The sequence below is a fragment of the Lampetra planeri genome, chromosome 25 (genome assembly GCF_965212315.1).
Source record: "Lampetra planeri chromosome 25, kcLamPlan1.2.h2, whole genome shotgun sequence".
NCBI lineage: Eukaryota > Metazoa > Chordata > Hyperoartia > Petromyzontiformes > Petromyzontidae > Lampetra > Lampetra planeri.
The window spans coordinates 8631630-8655481 of NC_136131.1; the positions used below are offsets into that span (position 1 = coordinate 8631630).

The 23852-nt window shown below is 57.5% G+C and overlaps 1 protein-coding gene across 2 annotated transcripts in view; it reads right to left on the reverse strand.

The window, feature by feature from the left end:
• Positions 1–998: 998 nt before the first annotated feature.
• LOC144727406 (numb-like protein) overlaps positions 999–23852 on the reverse strand; it is a 41711-nt gene continuing 18857 nt past the window's right edge. The window contains exons 3-11 of one of the 2 annotated variants that reach the window (XM_078606204.1): positions 18348–18481; positions 10241–10315; positions 9861–9935; positions 9473–9613; positions 8661–8967; positions 7816–8084; positions 6759–6873; positions 6019–6150; positions 999–5785 (exon numbers count right to left, since the gene is read on the reverse strand). In XM_078606204.1, the coding sequence (XP_078462330.1) occupies positions 4743–5785; positions 6019–6150; positions 6759–6873; positions 7816–8084; positions 8661–8967; positions 9473–9613; positions 9861–9935; positions 10241–10315; positions 18348–18473 (2283 nt within the window). In that variant the 5' untranslated portion in view covers positions 18474–18481 and the 3' untranslated portion in view covers positions 999–4742. Of the gene's footprint in view, positions 5786–6012; positions 6151–6758; positions 6874–7815; positions 8085–8660; positions 8968–9472; positions 9614–9860; positions 9936–10240; positions 10316–18347; positions 18482–23852 lie in introns of both variants that reach the window. The other variant, XM_078606203.1, reaches the window with a different exon arrangement.

The following is a 23852-nucleotide window of genomic DNA, read 5'->3' on the forward strand; positions in this document are numbered from 1 at the left end:
AAGATCATGGGGGTGTTTTCACTGTTTCTGTATTGTCGGTGGGGGCCGCCAGTGACCCGCGTACCTTGCACTGAAGAACACTGCGTTCGACGGACGCGAGCAAGTCGCTAGATGACGCTACACAGAGCTTCCAAAGCCCCGTCGATTAATGTCACCAGGCATGTTACGAAGTTTCACATGGAGTGCTGTAGGCCGATTCAGAATGCTTTGTACAACTCTGGAATCGCTCCTACATCTGCATCATGTCCTCATCCCACGCGGCCGCTAGATCCGGAGACAAAATCACGAAGGACGTTGACAAACTGCCCAGGATCTCAGCGGTGCCAGTTCAGTGTCTCTTGACCTCTGACCTCGGAGCCACCCGGCCACCTGCGGCATTCCCTTTACTCAAGGAACGCACCTGAGACTGGGAAAACCCGGAGCGGAGTTTGTAAACTATGGAACCCGGAGCTACAAACCACGACCAGTTGTGTAGATGTGCCGGTGCGTGCGACGGCAAACCATGACGGAGTGAGTGTGTCTGTTTGTGAGAGTGTGTGTCTCAGTGTGAGGATGAGTGTGCGAGGCGTCTGATTGTGAGAGTTCGTGCGTTTGGGGGAGCGGTGGTGTAGCGGTTAGCGCGCTACGCTATGAACCCTGCGATCCGGGTTCGATTCCCGCTCACGGCCAACACCAGTGACGATTATCTGAACCGATCCTGGGCCTCCCCTAGGTCGACTCAGCCTCAAATGAGTACCTGGTGTGGTGTGTAAACATCGTCACTGGGGAGACAAAGGCGGTCGGGCGTGGTGCTGGCCACCCACCTCGTATATCGTTCCGGCCTTCATAGGTGCTTGCTAACAGCACTTGCCCCTACAGTCTGTTAAGGCTACACGGGGGGATCTTTGTCTTTGTGTGACTGGCTGCAGGACGAATAGGTTCAACACCAGGACTTGAACATTCCCACTTGGTACCCGCCTGGTCACAACTTGACTGAGAAAAGCCACCACGTGACACAATTGCTGGGTCAATACACATGTATTATACACACGCACATATTTACATACGTACACACACACAAATATGCTGTCCGGACATTCATATGTAAACGTACACGTGAAAGACCAAGAAGTGGGTTCGTCTGTGATGAAGCGCAGTCTGAAAATACGTCGGTCACGAGCGACATTCGCGAACATGCCCTGCCACCTTCCATCGCTTCCCGTTAAAAGGCAGCGCGTTTTGGTCTGTTCCAACACAACGGATTCTTGAGGGCAAGTGCTGTTAGCGAGCAGCACCTATGGAGGCCGGCACGGCACACGAGGGGGTGGGTGGCTGGCAACACGCCCGGCCGCCTTTGTCTCCCCAGTGGCGATGTTTACACATCGCAGCGGGTGCTCATTTTGAGGCCAAGTCGACCTAGGGGAGGCCCAGGACCGGTTCAAATAAACGCCGCTGTTGGCGGTCGTGAGAGGGAATCAAACCCGGGTCGCCGGGTCCGTGACACGGCGCGCTAACCACTGCACCGCCGTTCCCCAATACGTACATACACACCGACATACACTCGGCAACTTATATACATACGCACGCGAAAAGAGACGACGAATTATCCCTCGCGTATTTGTATAGTGCTGTTTGCGAGCACCTATTAAGGCCAGCACGGCACGCGACCGGGGTGGCGGGCCAGTACCATGCACGCCTTTGTTTCTGCAGGGCCAACGTAAACCACACCGCACAATGCCATCGTTTTAGGCTGAGTCGACCTAGGGGAGACCCTGGATTTGTATCGCGTACCTACGCACATACAGCAAAATACATACATGCCAATATTTCCCCTTTTAGCACAACAGCCTGTCGGGAAACTTGATGTTAGCGAGCACCTATTAAGGCTGGCGCGGCACACGAAAATGTGGTGTGGCCAGCACCGCGCCCCAACCACCTTTGTCTCCCCAGTGCCGATGTTTAGCACACCGCAGCAGATGTTCATACTCTTAGGTTTTTTCGGTAAAGTCACGTAGGTAAAAATAAATAATACAAATAAATAATAATAATAAATAATACAAATAATAATATAAATAAAATAATAAAAATCGCGGCGTTTTGGAGGCAACACAAGCTTCCGTCTTCAGGTGAAACCGTCACAGCAAAATTGCTGTATCAAGTAAAGAGGTGATTTATTATTTTATTTCTATTATTATTTAAATTTTATAATTTTAATTTTTACCTACGTGACTTTACCGAAAAAACCTAAGAGTATGAATCCTTGCAGTCACGAAAGCTTCAAATCTAGAAGCAGATATTCATTTGAGGCTGAATCAGCCATAGGGGAGATCTAGCACAGATTTCAAATACCGCTTGCCAAAACGATGCTAATTCCCCATTACATGTCCGGGAGTCGAACCCGGGTCGCTGGGATCGTAGGATGGGGTACGGACCGCCGACTCAATCAATTGTCACGCGTAGGCACGCACGCGCGTACGTGCATCGACCAGGAATGGGATGGAGGGAGATCAGAAGCGTGGATGTGAGAGCCCACGCACGGGTCCTTTGGCAGAACCCTTGTTAGTTGAAACTGCGCCGTGGAAGGGTGCCCAGGGGGCTCTCGGCATCGAGCATCGTGAGCCGTGATCAATCCACTGCTGGGTGAAGCGTAAAGTGACAACAACAAAAAACCACCCAACAACACCCGCTTGCGGAAACTAAACACCGAGATTGCACGGGTCAAGCAAAATGCATACGAAGAGAGAATTCTAATGGCGTACAACTCGACGCATGGTACCATGAGCGATTGCTGTGCCCGATTCATCGATGCGACAGTTCACGACGCGTGTTTGCACACACGCACACAAGCTGCATCCTGGGGAGACCGAACCGGCGGCTCAGCCTGTTTGGCCGCGTGGATTTGAAGCGTGGGCTGCGTGTTAAAATCTCGTCTGTGAAGAAGCTCTGACACAAGTGAGAGTTTGATTCCAGAAGAGGGGCTCTGCATCCATCGCAATCACCACTCATTCACTCACTCATCCTCTCCTCCTGCCGCCTTCCTCCCAGCAGCTGAATCCTTCTCCTTTTCCTCCTGCTCCCCCTCCCGCCTTCGGCGCATCTTCACTGCCAAACTTCATCGGCGCAAACGAAGGAAAGCGTTCATTCTACCGCGCTGGTTTTCACGCTCTCGGCTGCATAGCTCTCCTGACGGAGCTCCCGGCACGTGGAGCGAAACGTCGGACATCGTGCCGAACAACGCGAGGCACGGCCCGACGCGCGTAATGGATAGCGAAAGAGACGCGATCGTTCAAGTAAAGACATCTTTTGTTTTCTTCTTCCGTCTTGGCGTCGAAAGCCGAAGCTTTGAGGCTCGTACGTGACCCTGTGCAAAGCGTACAAAAAAATAAAATAAAATGTATTCTGAACCTTTCATTTATTATCGTCATCGTAATTAACTATTCAATAAGCGGCTACGCGGTGGCGCAATCATCGCGGTGGCAGGAAGTTGCACAAAAATAAAATTAGCCACGCCGAGTCCAATGACTCACTCAGCATTTCGGTATTTTTTTCCTCTCCAAAAGTTGTTGTAAGCCAATCGAACACTCTCGCCCACATATCTGCCGCGTAACTGCCTTCTCCTGGCGAGCCAGGGGTACGGCTCTTCGAGGCCCACTGGAAGGGAGTTGAGTCTCACAGCGTCTGCGCGGTGATCCACCAACCCTCGCTGCGACCTGTGCCGGATTCCAGGCCGTCGCATGCGTAGTATCCACCACCACTGCCCAGTTGAGTTGTGTGTGTGCGTGCATACGCGTTGAAGATGCCGACGAGCACAAACAGAAGCAGAGAATAATCCCAGCACGTTGCCTTGCCCACACTGTCGGGCTACAACGCACACACAGCTGACGCTCAACACAGAGACGAGAAGCAGAGGCCAGGGGCGGGACGCTGTGTGCGGGAAAGTTCAGGAGAGAGGGCCGGGAGGGAGTCTGGAACCATCTGCCCACGCGACACGTGACGGTGGTGGTGGCCGATTCTCACTGGGGCTCTTCAAGAAACACCTCGATGAGATTCTAGAATCTATCTGTTGCCAACGACCAAGCGAGCCTGACCGACCGAACGGTCACCCACATTGTGATTCTAACTCTTCCGATGGTCTCACGGCGTCTTCGTCATCAGGTATTCTTAGGTTCCTACCTAAGAGTGCACTGGCCGCCATTTTTACTCGAATCGGCGGCCAATCACAAGGCAGTCGCGAACATCATGTGACTGGACAAGAGCCACATCCCTTCCAGTCACCTGGCTCCGCTTGCCCAATCGAACGTGGGGAGCCAATGACATCACAACACGACTCGCAAACACCCACGCTAAAATAAGCCGTCCAGTTATCATTGAAGAATGGGGTTCGCCACCCGTCCTGATTATCCCAGGATGCTCCTCTCGATGGAGACATCTTTAAGTCTTCCCGGCACGACAATTAAAATACCCCGTTGTTTTTGTCAGCTGCGTAACAAAAACCATCATAATAACGATGATTAAAAAAAATACTGCAAACGCCCGAGACAAAGGCGTTCTTCGCATCCTCCTTCCCACGACACTTGCCGACGTTTTCGCACACTGCACGCGCGCGCAGGCGCGGGGACATGGCGGCCCTATCGAAGCGCCACGCCCGACCTGGCGGATCCCACGGAAAACGGCCCTCTTGTCGTCTCGGCCACCTCCTCCCCCATCCGAGCGAACGCCGCGGGCCCTCTTTCCGCTCGGCAGATTTCGTTTTCCTGTCGCGGTCACCGATGAAACGGGTTGGTGGTCGCCGGGGAGCAAGGCGGCCCGGGTTCTGGCGGGTACATTTTGCCCCCGATTTCGGCGTTGGCGGCCCCGGCGACGGGCGCGGCTGACGCCCACCGCTCCTCGAACGCCGCGCCGTGCGCCGGTGAGCGCTCGCTGTGCGCCGGCGACCGAGCGCCGCCGTTATGAGCCTGGTGCAACCGCGGCTGGAGCAGCGGCGAAGGGGGCAGCGACCCGCCAAGCTGCGGCGACTCCGGTGCCTGTCCGTGATGTAGAAGGTGCTGCTGCTGCTGCAAGTGCTGCTGTTGACGCAGCTGCTGCTGCTGGTGCAGCTGTTGCTGCTGGTGCTGCAGGTGAGTCAGAAGGTGATGCTGTTGCTGCTGCAGCTGTTGCTGAAGCTGCTGCTGCTGCAGCTGCTGCTGCAGCTGCTGCTGTTGCTGCAGGTGAGTAAGAAGGTGCTGCTGATGCTGCTGCTGAGCGAGATGGTGCGGCGAAAGCTGCTGCAGCTGCTGCAGCTGCTGCTGCTGGAGCAGCGACGCGGCCGCCGCCGCCGCCGCTAGCGCTGCCGACGACGACGGCGACGACGACGCCGACGATGGCGCGGACGGCGTGGCGGGGCCAACGGCGTACACAGCTTGCGGGGAGAACAGGCTCGCGGCCATCTGCGCCGGCGTTAGATCCGATCCGTAAGCGCCAGCCGCCGGCACCGTGCCGTTATGAGCGAGCGCAGCTGCCGAGGCGTACGGGGAGCGCACCGGCGCCGCCACCCCGCCAAACGGATTGACCCCCGGCGGAGCCGGCTGAGCCTGCGCCGCCACGGCCTTGGTGACCTCGTCGAGCCAGCGCTCGGCCTCGGATGCCGTGCGCCGGTGGCCCAGCGGCGGCGACGACGGCAGCGCGTGGTGCGGCCGGGGCTGCCCCACGGCGGCGCCCTCGTGGGGCAGGGAGGCCGACGGCCCCCACGAGACGGCGCGCTGGTGGTGGTGGTCCAGGCTGTCGCGGGCGGTGCTGGGCAGCGGGTACGGCGGCCCGTCGCGGTGCGCTGTGGTGGGGGAGTGGCACGCACGGGACAGCTGTTATTTGCCGGGGCGTGTACCGCAGTAAATCTATTCTGATCATGCCGACGCTGCTACTGATTTTGCTGCTGCTGCTGCTGCTGATGATGGTAACACCAAATATCCTGCCACTGTAGAATCATGATGAACATCTACAATCGCAATGCAACAATGACCACAATAATTTTCCCCTCCCCCCTCTCACTCTACTCACCCTCACCTTGCATGGAGCCGGATGCCGCGGGGAGGTCGTGACCTCGCCCCAGCAGCCCCGTTCCGGACATCTGCCCGCACAGCTCGCTCACATCGTCCGCGTCACCCTGGCACGGGGACTCGGGCTCCGTCAGCTCGTCTGCACGCGACACGGCGGCGCAGCGGGCGGTCACCTCGACGGCGCGATGCAAACGTCACACCCCTCCCCCCCCCCACCGCTTTTCCTTTTGGGTATCGTCACCGTCCCCAAGTTGGACCCCGGCCGCACGATCGGGGGTCACAGGACAAAGCGACACAATCGGGGGAACCCCTCGCCGAGCCGCCCATCGCGTTGAGAGAACGGCGGCGCCCCGCCGCTAGGGAGGAAGGGCATGGGGTGTCGGGCGTGTGGGGGTGGGTGGTCGGTAGTGTCCTATACCCCACCAGTTACAGCTCCTCCACGCGAGGTGCGTGGGTGGGTGCATATGTGCGTGTGTGGGTACGTGGGTGGGTGCGTGTGTGGGTACGTGGGTGGGTGCGTGTGTGGGTATGTGGGTGGGTGCGTGTGTGGGTGGGTGCGTGGGTGAGTGGGTGGATGGGTGCGTGCGTGGGTGGGTGGGTGCGTGGGTGGGTGAATGGGTGGGTGCGCGCGTGGGTGGGTGCATGCGTGGGTGCGTGGATGGGTGGGTGCGTGGATGAGTGCATGCGTGGGTGGGTGCATGCGTGGGTGGGTGCGTGGATGGATGGGTGGGTGCGTGCGCGCCGCACCCTGGAAGTCCATGTGTCTCTGCCGCGTGCTCGGGAGGTCGTTGACGCGCAGCGAGAGCTGCCGCTTGAATGGAGACGTCTTCTGCGCCAGCGCGGGGAACCCGCGGAACGAGCCCTGCACAAGCGCGGCATCGGCAGCGGACGTGAGTGCTCATTCCTGATCGCTCGCGACCATGGCGAGGGTGGCAAGTCTGATGACGACGATGATAATAAAGATGATAACTGTGATGATGTATGTTGAACTTTTTTTCGTACGTAGCCAATGGCGCTAATCAGACACCTAAACACAAAAGCAGTTCTAAAGAAATGAGCTGGCGCTACAAGCAATTGCCCAAGCTCTACGATCCTATATATATATGAATGATGGGAGGAAACCGGAGGACCCACAGAAAATTCACGCGTGCGAGGTGGTGACACTCTATCCCATCCAGATGGATTAAACAGACGGCAATTAGTCCACTTGCTGTACCGCCTTCTGGTGAGCATGGCACCTCCACGACACCCACGGTAAGGGAGTTTCCCAACATCTGTGTGTGTGTGCGATCCAGAAACCCTCACTGCCGCCTCCACAGTGCTGGATTACAGGCAGAGCTACGTGCATAGCCAGCACCATCTCCTGGCATTGATGACGACGATGGAGGTGACACCCGTAACCATTCAAACAACGATCGCACGAATCGCTGCGTCAACTATAATGACGCACACACGTGCACACTCACACAGACACACTCACAAAGACAAAGATCCCCCGTGTAGCCTTAACAGACCTTTGGGGCAAGTGCTCTTAGCGAGTAGCACCTATGAAGGCCAGCACGGCACACGAGGGGGGGTGGGTGGCCAGCACCACGCCCGGCCGCCTTTGTCTCCCCAGTGGCGATGTTTACTACACACCGCACCGGGCGGCTCATTTGAGGCCGGGACGACCTAGGGGAGCTTGAGAAACCGGTTCGGATAACCATCACCGGTTACCGTGTGAGCGGGCGCGAGCGCGGATCTCTTGGCGACGTCGCTGCCGCCGCGGCCCGTGCGCGCCAGGCTAGGTGCACGCGCCTCTCACCTGCCGCACCAACTGCTCTAGCGGCGCGTGCTTGCGGGGGATGGCGTGGGGGTTGTGGCCCCCGGCGTGGGGGGGCGGCGGTTCCCCCGGCGTCCACGCCGCTGGGGCCGCTGGGGCCACCGCCGCTGGGGCCGCGCCGCCACCGCGCCCGGCCGCGGAGGAGGAGGGTGAGGAGGAGGGGGAGGGGTACGCGGGGGGCGGCCCTCCCACCACCGATCCCGAGTTGCCGACCTCCGACATCGCTGCCATGGCTCTCTCGATGGGAGACGCTGGGGGGGGGGGGGGGCAGGGCAGGGGGGCAGAGTCGAGATGACGTGACGACGGTGACGATGGTGACGGCGGTGGGGGCGATGACGGTGGTGGTGATGGGGGCGATGGTGGTGATGGCGGTGGTGGCGATGAGACTCACACTCACTCACGTACACCATGGCGTAAACTACTAAACTGTGATGATGATGGTTTCTTAGACAATGGTTGGCTGTGACGATGATGATGATGATGAGACGAGGGGTGAGGCTGTAATGATGAACGTGACGATGATTAACGGCATAAGGCACTTCCACTAGAGTAGAAATGCCATTGGAGACCCGGGACAGGTCCAGATAATCGTCATCGGCGTTGGTGGCCATCATCGGGAATCGAACTCGGGTAAGTAGCCGGTTTAGTAGCGCAGCACACGCACCCATCACCCACCCACCACCCACCCACCACCCACCCACCCACCCATCACCCACCACCCACCACCCACCCATCACCCACCCACCACCCACCCACCCACCCATCACCCACCACCCACCACCCACCCATCACCCACCCACCACCCACCCGCCCGCCCTCCCGCTCACCCTTCGACGCTCGCTCGTGCGTCGCGGCTCCGGTCATCGTCACCGCCACCATCATCATCGTCGTTGTCGTCGTCGTCCCCGCCACCTCGTCGCCGGGCCTGTCGCCCGCCGCGGCGCTACCGGCACCGCCTGCGCCGCCAGCGGCGTTGGCGGCGTTGGCGGCGTTGGCGCGGAAGGAGCCCTCGCGGGTGAAGCTGGTGCGGTTGGCGTCGAAGGTGGCGGTGACGCCGCACTCCTTCTCGCGCCGCTGCTTGCGCTCGAGGCATGCGGCGAACGCGCAGCCCACGGCGTGGCTCAGCCGCTCGCCCTGCGGGGTGCGTGCGGGGGGGGGGGGGCGGAACGACGAGGTCGCCGACAAAGCGACGAGGTCACGGATGGACCAATGAGGTCACCGACGTTGGACCGACGAGGTCACCGACGACAGACCGACAAGGCCACAGATGGACCAATGGGATCATCGACGATGGAGCGACGAGGTCACGGATGGACCAATGAGGTCACCAACGATGGACCGACAAGGTCACAGATGGACCAATGGGATCACTGACAATGGACAGACAAGGTCACAGATGGACCAATGAGGTCACCAACCGACAGACCGACAAGGTGACAGATGGACCAATGGGATCATCGACGATGGAGCGACGAGGTCACCGAATGACCAACCAGGTCGCCGACGAGTTAATTAATGAAGGAAATCGTGATTGGAGAAATGAACGAATGAATGAGGCGAACTATTTGACGAACAAGTACCACAGGAATGAATGGCGAAACGAACGGATAAATGAAGGAATAAGTTCACGAATGCATACCGAGTCCTTGATGGCCATGAAGGAATGGCATATCCAGCGACGCGTCGTGCCGTCCCTGCAGATGTAGGAGAAGGCTTTGTCGTAGTTGCGGTCCGGGGCGCAGAAGGAGACCTTCTCAATCGTCTGGTCCACAATCATGTCCTGAGCAGCAGCAGCAGCAACACCCACAGCAGGTGGGTGACCGTGACACAACAGTGCACCATCCACTGCTGGATGAGGGGCCTCCCCGCACTGGGCGGGTCGCGTCGTGCGCCGGGTAGCCGGGTATCGGGTAGGGTACGGGTATCGGGTACCCGGTTGCGACCTCTGTTGTGAACCCACTACACGTGCATGCATGGCGACTGATGGTTGTCGTAATGACCGCGAGGGATTAGGAGTTGACCGGTACCTTGGTGGCATCGTCCACAACTCGAAGTCCGTCAGCGGAGACCCACAGCCCGGCGCGGATTTTCTTCCTGTCCGTCTGAGGAGAAGACGGACGTTTTATTTTAAATAATTAAACATCTATTTTAAAAAACACTTTTTATATACGCACGGTCAAAGATTCCACAACATCGTTCTAAAAACAAGTGGGGCCAAATTTGAAAACGTAACAGCAAATGCCCCTACTGGCAGAATAGCGGTGCCGAGGGTCACCTCGTGCCGTCGAAACAAAAGAGCTTCAGCAGCTCATCGGATTTCTTCCAGCCCAGGTAAAGATTCCCAATTCCCATTCCGAAACGGCGCACGCAACGCTCCGCGGAAAAACCCCCGATTCACGCGACTCACCGCTTTGAGCCTCTTCACGGCCTCCTCACACACGTGCATCCCCCGCGACTCGTCCACCTCCACGCAGCCCAGGTACTGAGCCGGACAGGCAGGTCGTCAGCGGCGGGGCAGAGACACCGGTGTGGGGGGGGGGGGGGCACAACGGGGGGGGGGGGCACAACGAGCGGCGGCACGTGTCATAGAGGCTTCCACAGAAAGCCGACCCAGGAACACAAGATGTGTTACACAGTTGTTGTCGCTCGGTGGGAGGTCGCTCATTCCCCTTTGCTGCCCCCACGGTCCAAAACTCCCCCCCCCCCCCAGCCATCCGTGGTGTCGACTCCGTACCCATGTTGAAATCCAGACTCAACAGCTTCCCCTTCTCCTCTGGATAGGACCCACTGGCCCGATCTCTCTCTCTCTATATATTAGACATAAATAACCACCCTGCTTGAGCCCAGCATTGCGAGGCGCGGTTACATTGAGGACGCGGCGATATAAAAACCCACGTTGCACCGGCGTTGCGAGCCCCGATTTGAGATTTCCTCTTCACCTGAATCCATCGCTCTTTTTCTGACCTTGTCAACCAACGGCTTGCGGCCGCTGATAGCCACGAGAAGATTCCTCCCATTCACAGCAGGCCCGTGGGGAGCTGCACTATCGCGTAGTGGCAGGCATTGACGGAGAACTAATTATCATCGAACAAACTAATAATACGACAGCGTATAAAACGTCACAAACACAAGTGAATTCACACGCATGCACACGCGCGGACGGACACACACACACGGCTGCATACGCGTGAGAACATACACGGACACATACGGGCGAATGCACTTGAGCACATGCGCATAAACGGACAGACGCGGGCACAAACATGGGACTTGCACGTAAATGCACACACATCTTCTTGGTTCTTTCGGTAAAGTCACGTAGAAGGGAAATAATAAAAAATGAAAATAAAATAAAAACATCATAAAATACAACTCTCACGACGTTTCGGCCACAACGCAAGCAGCCGTCCTCAGGTGAAGAACAGGGCTGTTATTTTATTTCCCTTCTACGTGACTTTACCGAAAGAACCAAGAAGATGAATCCCTGCAGTCACGAAAGCTTTAAATCGAAATTTACACACACATCCACGGACAGACACATACGCGCACACACCTGAATGCACATGAATGCACAAGCACTTACATACACCTACATATGTACACGCAAACATACACATTTACACAAAGGCAAATATCCCCCGTATATCCTGAACAGACTGTTGGGGCAAGTGCTGTTGGCGAGCACCTATGAAGGCCGGTACGGCACACGAGGGGGTGGGTGACCAGCACCACGCCCGGCCGACTTTGTCTCCCCAGTGGCGATGTTTACACATCGCACCAGGTACTCATTTTAGGCTGAGTCGACCAAGGGTAGTCCCAGGACCAGTTCAGATAATCGTCACCGGTGTTGGCCGTGAGCGTTACGCTACCACTCCCCACATCCACACACACACAGATACAGACACACAGATATATTGTGCAAGTACATAAATAAACTTTCTTACAGACAAATACATACGCACACTAGTAGACACAAAGCATACACGTACATAAAAAGACAAAGGTCCCCTGTGTAGCCTTTTAATAGACTGTTGGGGCAAGTGCTCTGTTAGCGAGCACCTATTGAGGCCACCAGGGTGTACGATGGGGTGGTGTGGCCATTACAATGCCCCATCCGCCTTTGTCTTCCAAGCACTCATTTCAGTCTGAGTCAACCTAGGGGAGTCTCAGGACAAGTTGTGATACCACCTGCCACCGATTATAGCCGTGGGCCTGGTTCGGAGCGTTGTGCGCTAACCACTGCACCGCCGCTCTCTCGACATAGACACGCACACACACATTTACATATAAATTACCAACAAAATCACAGCACGGGCTGCTGCAAAGGAAGGCTGCTACTTGACTAGGCAGGATAATTTATAGGCAATTTCACTACACCAGACACACAGACACACCACACACACACACACGCCACACACCACACACACAGACACACCACACACACCACACACACACACCACACACACACACCACACACGCACACACAGACACACCACACACACACCACACACGCACAGACACACCACACACTCCACATAGACACACCACACACACACACCACACACACCACACACACACCACACACACCGAGACACACCACACACACACCACACACACACACACCGTGTGTGTGTGGCACGTACACCACACAGACACACTACACACCACACACAGACACACCACACACACCACACAGACACCCCACACACACCACACACACACCACACAGACACACCACACACACACAAACCACACAGACACACCACACACACAAACATCACAGATACCACCCACACTGCCCCAACACTCCCAACACACACACACACAAACCACACACACAACCGAGCTATCACAGTCATCCATAGTATTGCAACCACCACACACACCACCCTTCCATACACACCACACAGACACCACCCACAAACATCACACACACACACCAGCCACACAACACACACAACAGACACCACGGACACACATCACACACACACACCAGCCACACAACACACACAACAGACACCACCCACACACATCACACACACACACCAGCCACACAACCCACACAACAGACACCACACACACCACACCAGCCACACAACACACACAACAGACACCACCTACAAACATCACACACACACACCACCCACACAACACCACCCACAAACATCACACACACACACGAGCCACACAACACACACCACATACACCACCCAAACATAACACACACACACCACCCACACAACACCACCCACACACATCACACACACGCACCAGCCACACAACACACACAACAGACACCACGGACACACATCACACACACACACCAGCCACACAACACACACAACAGACACCACCCACACACATCACACACACACACCAGCCACACAACCCACACAACAGACACCACACACACCACACCAGCCACCCAACACACACAACAGACACCACCCACAAACATCACACACACACACCACCCACACAACACCACCCACAAACATCACACACACACACGAGCCACACAACACACACCACATACACCACCCACACATAACACACACACACCACCCACACAACACCACCAACACACATCACACACACGCACCAGCCACACAACACACACAACAGACACCACGGACACACATCACACACACACACACCAGCCACACAACACACACAACAGACACCACCCACACACATCACACACACACACACCACCCACACAACCCACACAACAGACACCACACACACCACACCAGCCACACAACACACACAACAGACACCACCCACACACATCACACACACACACACCACCCACACAACCCACACAACAGACACCACACACACCACACCAGCCACACAACACACACAACAGACACCACCCACACACATCACACACACACACACCACCCACACAACCCACACAACAGACACCACACACACCACACCAGCCACACAACACACACAACAGACACCACCCACACACATCACACACACACACACCACCCACACAACCCACACAACAGACACCACACACACCACACCAGCCACACAACACACACAACAGACACCACCCACACACATCACACACACACACCAGCCACACAACCCACACAACAGACACCACACACACACACACCAGCCACACAACACACACAACAGACACCACCCACACACAACACACACAACAGACACCACCCACACACCACACAAACAGGGCGCCACGGAATTTCGGAGCAATTTCACGCGCGAGCGGTTTTATTTCACACGGGATGCCCGCTACTCTCCGGCTCTTTTCTCTTCGGGTTTCAATCGGTAGAGCCGCAGCGTCACGCAACACCCCCGTGTGTGTGGCACGCAACACCCCGTGTGTGTGTCACGCAACACCCCCGTGTGTGTGTCACGCAACACCCCGTGTGTGTGGCACGCAACACCCCCGTGTGTGTGTCACGCAACACCCCGTGTGTGTGGCACGCAACACCCCGTGTGTGTGGCACGCAACACCCCCGTGTGTGTGTCACGCAACACCCCGTGTGTGTGGCACGCAACACCCCGTGTGTGTGTCACGCAACACCCCGTGTGTGTGTCACGCAACACCCCGTGTGTGTGGCACGCAACACCCCGTGTGTGTGTCACGCAACACCCCGTGTGTGTGTCACGCAACACCCCGTGTGTGTGTCACGCAACACCCCGTGTGTGTGGCACGCAACACCCCGTGTGTGTGGCACGCAACACCCCGTGTGTGTGTCACGCAACACCCCGTGTGTGTGGCACGCAACACCCCGTGTGTGTGGCACGCAACACCCCCGTGTGTGTGTCACGCAACACCCCGTGTGTGTGTCACGCAACACCCCGTGTGTGTGGCACGCAACACCCCGTGTGTGTGTCACGCAACACCCCGTGTGTGTGTCACGCAACACCCCGTGTGTGTGTCACGCAACACCCCGTGTGTGTGTCACGCAACACCCCGTGTGTGTGGCACGCAACACCCCGTGTGTGTGTCACGCAACACCCCGTGTGTGTGGCACGCAACACCCCCGTGTGTGTGGCACGCAACACCCCGTGTGTGTGTCACGCAACACCCCGTGTGTGTGGCACGCAACACCCCGTGTGTGTGTCACGCAACACCCCGTGTGTGTGGCACGCAACACCCCGTGTGTGTGTCACGCAACACCCCGTGTGTGTGGCACGCAACACCCCCGTGTGTGTGGCACGCAACACCCCGTGTGTGTGGCACGCAACACCCCCGTGTGTGTGGCACGCAACACCCCGTGTGTGTGTCACGCAACACCCCGTGTGTGTGGCACGCAACACCCCGTGTGTGTGGCACGCAACACCCCCGTGTGTGTGTCACGCAACACCCCGTGTGTGTGTCACGCAACACCCCGTGTGTGTGGCACGCAACACCCCGTGTGTGTGTCACGCAACACCCCGTGTGTGTGGCACGCAACACCCCCGTGTGTGTGGCACGCAACACCCCCGTGTGTGTGGCACGCAACACCCCGTGTGTGTGGCACGCAACACCCCGTGTGTGTGGCACGCAACACCCCGTGTGTGTGGCACGCAACACCCCCGTGTGTGTGGCACGCAACACCCCCGTGTGTGTGGCACGCAACACCCCGTGTGTGTGGCACGCAACACCCCGTGTGTGTGGCACGCAACACCCCCGTGTGTGTGTCACGCAACACCCCCGTGTGTGTGTCACGCAACACCCCGTGTGTGTGTCACGCAACACCCCGTGTGTGTGGCACGCAACACCCCCGTGTGTGTGGCACGCAACACCCCGTGTGTGTGTCACGCAACACCCCGTGTGTGTGGCACGCAACACCCCCGTGTGTGTGTCACGCAACACCCCGTGTGTGTGGCACGCAACACCCCGTGTGTGTGTCACGCAACACCCCCGTGTGTGTGTCACGCAACACCCCGTGTGTGTGGCACGCAACACCCCCGTGTGTGTGTCACGCAACACCCCGTGTGTGTGGCACGCAACACCCCGTGTGTGTGGCACGCAACACCCCGTGTGTGTGGCACGCAACACCCCCGTGTGTGTGTCACGCAACACCCCCGTGTGTGTGTCACGCAACACCCCGTGTGTGTGGCACGCAACACCCCGTGTGTGTGGCACGCAACACCCCGTGTGTGTGTCACGCAACACCCCCGTGTGTGTGTCACGCAACACCCCCGTGTGTGTGTCACGCAACACCCCGTGTGTGTGGCACGCAACACCCCGTGTGTGTGGCACGCAACACCCCGTGTGTGTGGCACGCAACACCCCCGTGTGTGTGTCACGCAACACCCCGTGTGTGTGGCACGCAACACCCCCGTGTGTGTGTCACGCAACACCCCGTGTGTGTGGCACGCAACACCCCGTGTGTGTGGCACGCAACACCCCCGTGTGTGTGTCACGCAACACCCCCGTGTGTGTGTCACGCAACACCCCCGTGTGTGTGGCACGCAACACCCCGTGTGTGTGTCACGCAACACCCCCGTGTGTGTGGCACGCAACACCCCGTGTGTGTGGCACGCAACACCCCCGTGTGTGTGGCACGCAACACCCCCGTGTGTGTGGCACGCAACACCCCGTGTGTGTGTCACGCAACACCCCGTGTGTGTGGCACGCAACACCCCCGTGTGTGTGTCACGCAACACCCCGTGTGTGTGTCACGCAACACCCCCGTGTGTGTGGCACGTACGGCCCACACCGCGTGGATCCTGGACAGCGCCCCTTTTGTGCCACGTGACCGCCCGTAGCGAACGGACAAAGACAAAGGAGCCCCTCCGCAAGAGCCTTTGCGCACGCACTCCTCGGGGCAAGTGCGGGGCACAGCGAGCACCTATGAAGGCCGGCACGGCACACGAGGGGGTGGGGTGGCCACCACCACGCACGGTCGCCTTTGTCTCCTGAGTAGCGATGCTTACACACCGCATCAGGTAGTCATTTGAGGCTGAGTTGACCTAGGGGAGGCCCAGGACCGGTTAAGATAATCGTCAATGGTGTTGACAGCGGGAATCGAACTCGGGTCGGCGGGTTCGTAGCGCAGCACGCCAACATAACCACCACCACCACCACCAGCAAGCACTCACGGCCTCTCAGTGCCGCCACGACCACTGCACTCCGGGCCATCAGCGCGAGCCTCACCTTGACAGGGCCACCGCGGGCCTCACCTTGACAGGGCCACCACGGGCCTCACCTTGACAGGGCCACCACGGGCCTCACCTTGACAGGGCCACCACGGGCCTCACCTTGACAGGGCCACCGCGGGCCTCACCTTGACAGGGCCACCACGGGCCTCACCTTGACAGGGCCACCACGGGCCTCACCTTGACAAGGCCACCGCGGGCCTCACCTTGACAAGGCCACCACGGGCCTCACCTTGACAGGGCCACCACGGGCCTCACCTTGACAGGGCCACCACGGGCCTCACCTTGACAAGGCCACCGCGGGCCTCACCTTGACAGGGCCACCATGGGCCTCACCTTGACAGGGCCACCACGGGCCTCACCTTGACGGGGACACCGCGGGCCTCACCTTGACAGGACCACCGCGGGCCTCACCTTGACAAGGCCACCTCGGGCCTCACCTTGACAAGGCCACCACGGGCCTCACCTTGACAAGGCCACCACGGGCCTCACCTTGACAAGGCCACCACGGGCCTCACCTTGACAAGGCCACCGCGGGCCTCACCTTGACAAGGCCAACACGGGCCTCACCTTGACAAGGCCAACACGGGCCTCACCTTGACAAGGCCACCGCGGGCCTCACCTTGACAGGGCCACCGCGGGCCTCACCTTGACGGGGCCACCGCGGGCCTCACCTTGACGGGGCCACCGCGGGCCTCACCTTGACGGGGCCACCGCGGGCCTCACCTTGACAAGGCCACCACGGGCCTCACCTTGACAGGGCCACCGCGGGCCTCACCTTGACGGGGCCACCGCGGGCCTCACCTTGACGGGGCCACCGCGGGCCTCACCTTGACAAGGCCACCACGGGCCTCACCTTGACAAGGCCACCGCGGGCCTCACCTTGACAAGGCCACCACGGGCCTCACCTTGACAAGGCCACCACGGGCCTCACCTTGACAAGGCCACCACGGGCCTCACCTTGACAGGGCCACCGCGAGCCTCACCTTGACGGGGCCACCGCGGGCCTCACTTTGACAAGGCCACCGCGGGCCTCACCTTGACAAGGCCACCACGGGCCTCACCTTGACAGGGCCACCGCGGGCCTCACCTTGACAGGGCCACCGCGGGCCTCACCTTGACAAGGCCACCACGGGCCTCACCTTGACAAGGCCACCACGGGCCTCACCTTGACAGGGCCACCGCGGGCCTCACCTTGACGGGGCCACCGCGGGCCTCACCTTGACAAGGCCACCGCGGGCCTCACCTTGACAAGGCCACCACGGGCCTCACCTTGACAAGGCCACCACGGGCCTCACCTTGACAGGGCCACCGCGGGCTTCACCTTGACGGGGCCACCGCGGGCCTCACCTTGACGGAGCCACCGCGGGCCTCACCTTGACGGGGAAGTTGCAGTGGCCGCGCCTCACCGCCTCCTCGTCCGCCTGCCACTGGTGCGGGCGGCTCGCCTCCGGCACGTAGTTCTCCTTCTTCCTGCGCAGACTCTGCCGCAGCTTATTCATCGCTCCGTCTGCCGGGGCGCGCACACAAAGACAAAGATCCCCCCCCACCCAGCGTAGCCTTAGCAGACGGTTGGGGCAAGTGCTGTGTTTAGCGAGTAGCAGCAGCAGTGCATCTGGAGGCCGGGCACGACGCACGAAGCGGGGTGGGTGGCCGGCACCACGCCCGGCCCTAGACCCCCCCCCCCCCCCTGTGGCGATGTTTACTACACTACTACACCGCCACACTAGGTACTCATTTGAGGCTGAGTCTACCTAGGGGAATCCCAGGACCGGTTCAGATATCATCGTTGCTGGTGTTGGCCAGCACACACGACACACACGCACACATAAACCACACGCACACAACACGTATGTTATTGTTAGTTTGTGTGTTAGGTTATAAAACGCGTGGTCTGTCTTCTCGAGTTGCCTGGGTGAAGAGTCGGGGGCCAAGTTTTGCACAATCCTGGCCAGCTGGCTCCAAAGCGTAACAAACTAACAACCACACACAACAACACACACACAACAACAACACGCACAACAACACACACCACGCACACAACACACACACACACACAACAACACACACAACAACACACAACGTACATTACACACACCACACACCACAACGCACACCGCGCAAACACCACACAACACGCATACTACACACAATACCTCCACAACACAACATAGCATTACACACAACGCGCATAAACAAACATACACACACGAATAGAGACAGACGCACACAGACATAAATTACTTCCTGAGTTGAATGAAGACAAGCGAACACGACAGTCAATTTGCTCGAGAGGAGGAGGAGGAGGTGGAGGAGTCGGGGGTGGAGGAGGGGTAAAATGAGTGGGGAGGGGAGGTTTCTGCTAATCCCTGGGATATCAGAAGGCATCTGCTGTTATGCACCGTCCAGAGCCCACCGCTGTCTGTTCCAGGCAAAGCTGCAAACCTGCAATTCCCCTGCAATTGCCCCGCAATTCCTCTGCTCACACGGCCACCGCTCCGCGCCACGTGTCCGATTGCTCGTGCGACGACGCAATCGTTTGTTGTGCCTTTTCACTCCGCACGTGACAACAACAACAACAACAGTGTGTTGCTTTGGTTTTGATTTTGACATTTCAGTGACAGCCCCCTCGCCCCCCCCCCCCACCGGCTCCGCTCTTGCAAATGAGACTAAATTCCTGGTCCCCCCTCGAGGTCCCACTCTGCTTCCACGAAATCCACTTCGGAACCACGACGTGTCAGAGCGCTCCGCTCGACAGGGAGGCACCTTACAGAGAGAGCCTGCCGTGCGCTTGAGCCGCCCGGGCAGACTTTCTGGGTTTGCTGACACGCAGTCGGCGCGTGACGAATGGATGCCGCGCGGCATGCGATCCATTAACACGCGCCATCGATTTTCGCAATAAGCGAGAAGGAGAGAGAGAGAGAGTTTAAAATATTAAAATATTCTATTTCAATCCGACCCGCCGGATTCGGTGATACGGCAACAGACGGACGGACACCGGGGACCCTATGGGTGGAACCGACTCGATTCTAAAACTAAACTCTTTTTATTTTACCAGGTTAAGGCAAACCGAGCTGTGTAGATCTTTTTCAGAAGTCACCTGGCCACAAATCATAGCTCAACGAAGTGGCTCATCACGGAGAAATGTATAGCAGCCAAATTACTCTGAATCACATGATTCTAAATGCGGCGCTGAAAAAAATCGGAGGACTCGGAGAAAAATCCACGTGGCCACGGGGAGAGAGAGACACCGCAAACTCCAAATATGCAAGCGTCAGGGTCGGGATCGAACCCACGACCTCCTGTATACCAGGCGAGGTAGTTAACATATCCTAGCTACCGTGGCGCCCTCGATTTGTATCGCTACGACCTGAACTGCAGATTGAACCCATCTGTGCGGGAGCTCCGAGTGTCACCCACACCTGTACGCATGGCGTGGAAGTTTTCCCTCCCGACACCTTCAGTTTCATCCGACAACGAAGCCAAACCCTCATGAAACTGAGCAATCGTCAGCAAAATAAACATCACCTACGGGTTATCCTGTGTAAATAAACCAAAGTGATTTGCCGCACATCTTATGTTCACAGGCCTGAGCCGATGGAGGAAATTACACGTATCTATGATGGGGCCCAGTCTTTGCGAAGGACAGCCGCTGTCGACTTACCAACAAAAGGAATTGAACTCGCAGCCTTTCGGATCGAGAGCCATCCGGATTTATTTCGATGCTGCTGGAGTTTTGACCTGGAATCGAGCCCAGACGGCAGAGGTTGTAGTCAATGTAGCGGCCGTGCAAGGCACCGCAGCTCCTCTCTCCCACAAACATGTGCGCACACACATCGCCAAAGATAAAGATCCCCCGTATAGCCTGAAACAGAGTGTTGGGGCAAGTGCTGTTAGCGAGCACCTATGAAGGCGGCACGGCACACGAGTGGGTGGGTGGCTAACACCACGCCCGGCCGCCTTTTTCTCCCTAGTGGCGATGTTTACACAGCGCACCAGGTACTCATTTGAGGCTGAGTCGACCTAGGAGATGCCCAGGACCGGTTCAAATAATCGTCACTGTTGGTGTTGGCAGTGAGCGGGAATCGAACCCGGGTGGCCAGGTTCGTAGCGCAGCGCGCTAACCGCTGCACCACCGCTCTTTACACATTCAACACACACGCACACACTATCACACATGCACAGACACACCACGCACATGCAGACAGACACACTACACACGCGCACACACCACCTCACACACCACCACACACACAGACACACTACCACACACACACTACACACACGCACAGACACACACCACCTCACACGTACAGACACACCACCACACACACACAACCACACACCACCTCACACTTACAAACACACCACCACACCCTACACACACGCACAGACACACCACCACACACACTCCCAACTGCACACACACATCACACACACACAGACACACCACCACACCCTACACACACGCACAGACACACCACCACACACACTCCCAACTGCACACAGACACACCACCACACCCTACACACACGCACAGACACACCACCACACACACTCCCAACTGCACACCACCACACACACTCCCAACTGCACACAGGCACACCACCACACCCTACACACACGCACAGACACACCACCCTACACACACAACCACACACCACCTCACACACACTACCACACACACACACAGACACACCACCACACCCTACACACACGCACAGACACACCACCACACCCTACACACACGCACTGACACACCACCACACACACTCCCAACTGCACACACACATCACACACACACAGACACACCACCACACACTACACACACGTACACACACACCACCACACACAACCACACACCACCACACACACAGACAACCACACACACTTCCAACTGCACACACACATCACACATTGCCAAGTCTCATGGGTATTCAGTGGCGCGATCGCGACCTTGCTGCGTGACCTTTAAATCTCGCAGCAGCAGCAGCGGCGGCGGTGGTAACAACAACGACAACAACAACGACAACAACAACAACGACAACAACAACAACGAAACGAAATCTCCCGCACAGAGGATCGACGCGAAGTCGGGGCGGCCGCGCCACCGCTCCGCGTCTTCTCGCCACGACGGAAGATCGACGCCACAGACTGTAGGGGCAAGTGCTGTTAGCGAGCACCAACGAAGGCCGGCACGGCGCCACGAGGGGGGGTGGGTGGCAAGCACCACGGCCGGCCGCCTTTGTCTCCCCAGTCGCGATGTTTACACGCCGCGCCAGGTGACTCATTCGAGGCTGAGTCGACCTAGGGGTGGCCCAGGACCAGTTCACGATAATCGTCGCTGGTGTTATCCAGCACACGCACACACACGTAACACAGCATGTAGACAAACACGTGTTGTCTACGTGGGAATCGAACTCGGCTTGCCGGGTTAGTTGCGTGGCGCGCTGCCCACGTGTGTGCGCACACACAGCGCCCTTGCCAATCCACTGCTGGATGAGACTCTGCGGGCCTCTCTCCAGCAAACGCATCAAGGCTCCACTCGCACCCAGCCACCTTTGTCTCCCCAGTGCTCACTTTTCACGACCATGCCACCAAGACAGGGGGCTGCACGTTTGTTGCACGTAATATTATAATGCGTATTTTTTTTAATTAAGTATTATTATTATTACTTTTGCCCCCTATGCAGATTGCTTTGCAATTATCAAATGTCACTGCATCCAATTTGTAACGAAATGAAATACGAATTAATATCAATCCAGTGCCGTGAACGGCTACGGAGAACGTAAGATTGAAAACGAGCGGTTGACATTTTCTAAAATAATGTTCATTTTATTTTTATTTTCCATTTGGACCGGCCGAATCCAGCCCACCCCGCACCGGCTGAGCTCTGCAGCGAGCAGGGCACTATCCCTGGTGGTGTGCCAGATGCATGTATATATCAGAATGAGAATGTGCATCACTGGTAGGAACCTCCTGGTTCCACCAGCCCACAGGGGATTATTGTGTCCGTCCGTCCGTCGTGCATCCAAAAATGGGAGGAGTGGGGCTGGGTGGAGAGAGGAGGGTGGGGAGGGGCTGGGTGGGGAGGGTGGGGAGGGGCTTTGTGGGGAGGGGAGGGTGGGGGGACACCCTTCTTTAGGACCGAGTCTCACCAGGGTCATACAGAAGGCTGCTGTCCTTTGGGGAGGACAATCAGTTTCAAAGACAATGCATCAAATAGTATCAGAGCATGTTTTGTTAGTATGCTCACCAGCACCGCGTGTGGTTAACGCGAACTTGATTCCTTGCAAGAGGCTTCTACTTGCTGTTTGAACATCTTAACAGAAAAGGCTAAAACCTATTCTTATTTTCCACACTGCGTGTATGTTGAATTTGTTTTGCACCGCAAGAAGCCAACCGCGCCGCTAATCGGAGCTGCGGGGAAGGAAAACAAACTAAACAAACTATATAACTAAACATGGAAAACAAACATCACAAACACATTATTTGGTGATGCTGCTACTCCTGCATCGGCAGTGGTACAACAACAACAACACTCAACACATTCGTCAACCCATCCCCTCCCCCCTGTCGTCGATTATTATTTATTTTCAACACCACCACCAACACCACCACCACCAACACCACCAACACCACCACCACCAACACCACCACCACCAACACCACCAACACCACCACCAACACCACCACCAACACCACCACCAACACCACCACCACCCACACCACCAACACCACCACCAACACCACCAACACCACCACCAACACCACCACCAACACCACCACCAACACCACCAGCACCACCCCCACCACCAACACCACCAACACCATCACCACCAACACCACCAATACCACCCCCACCACCAACACCACCACCA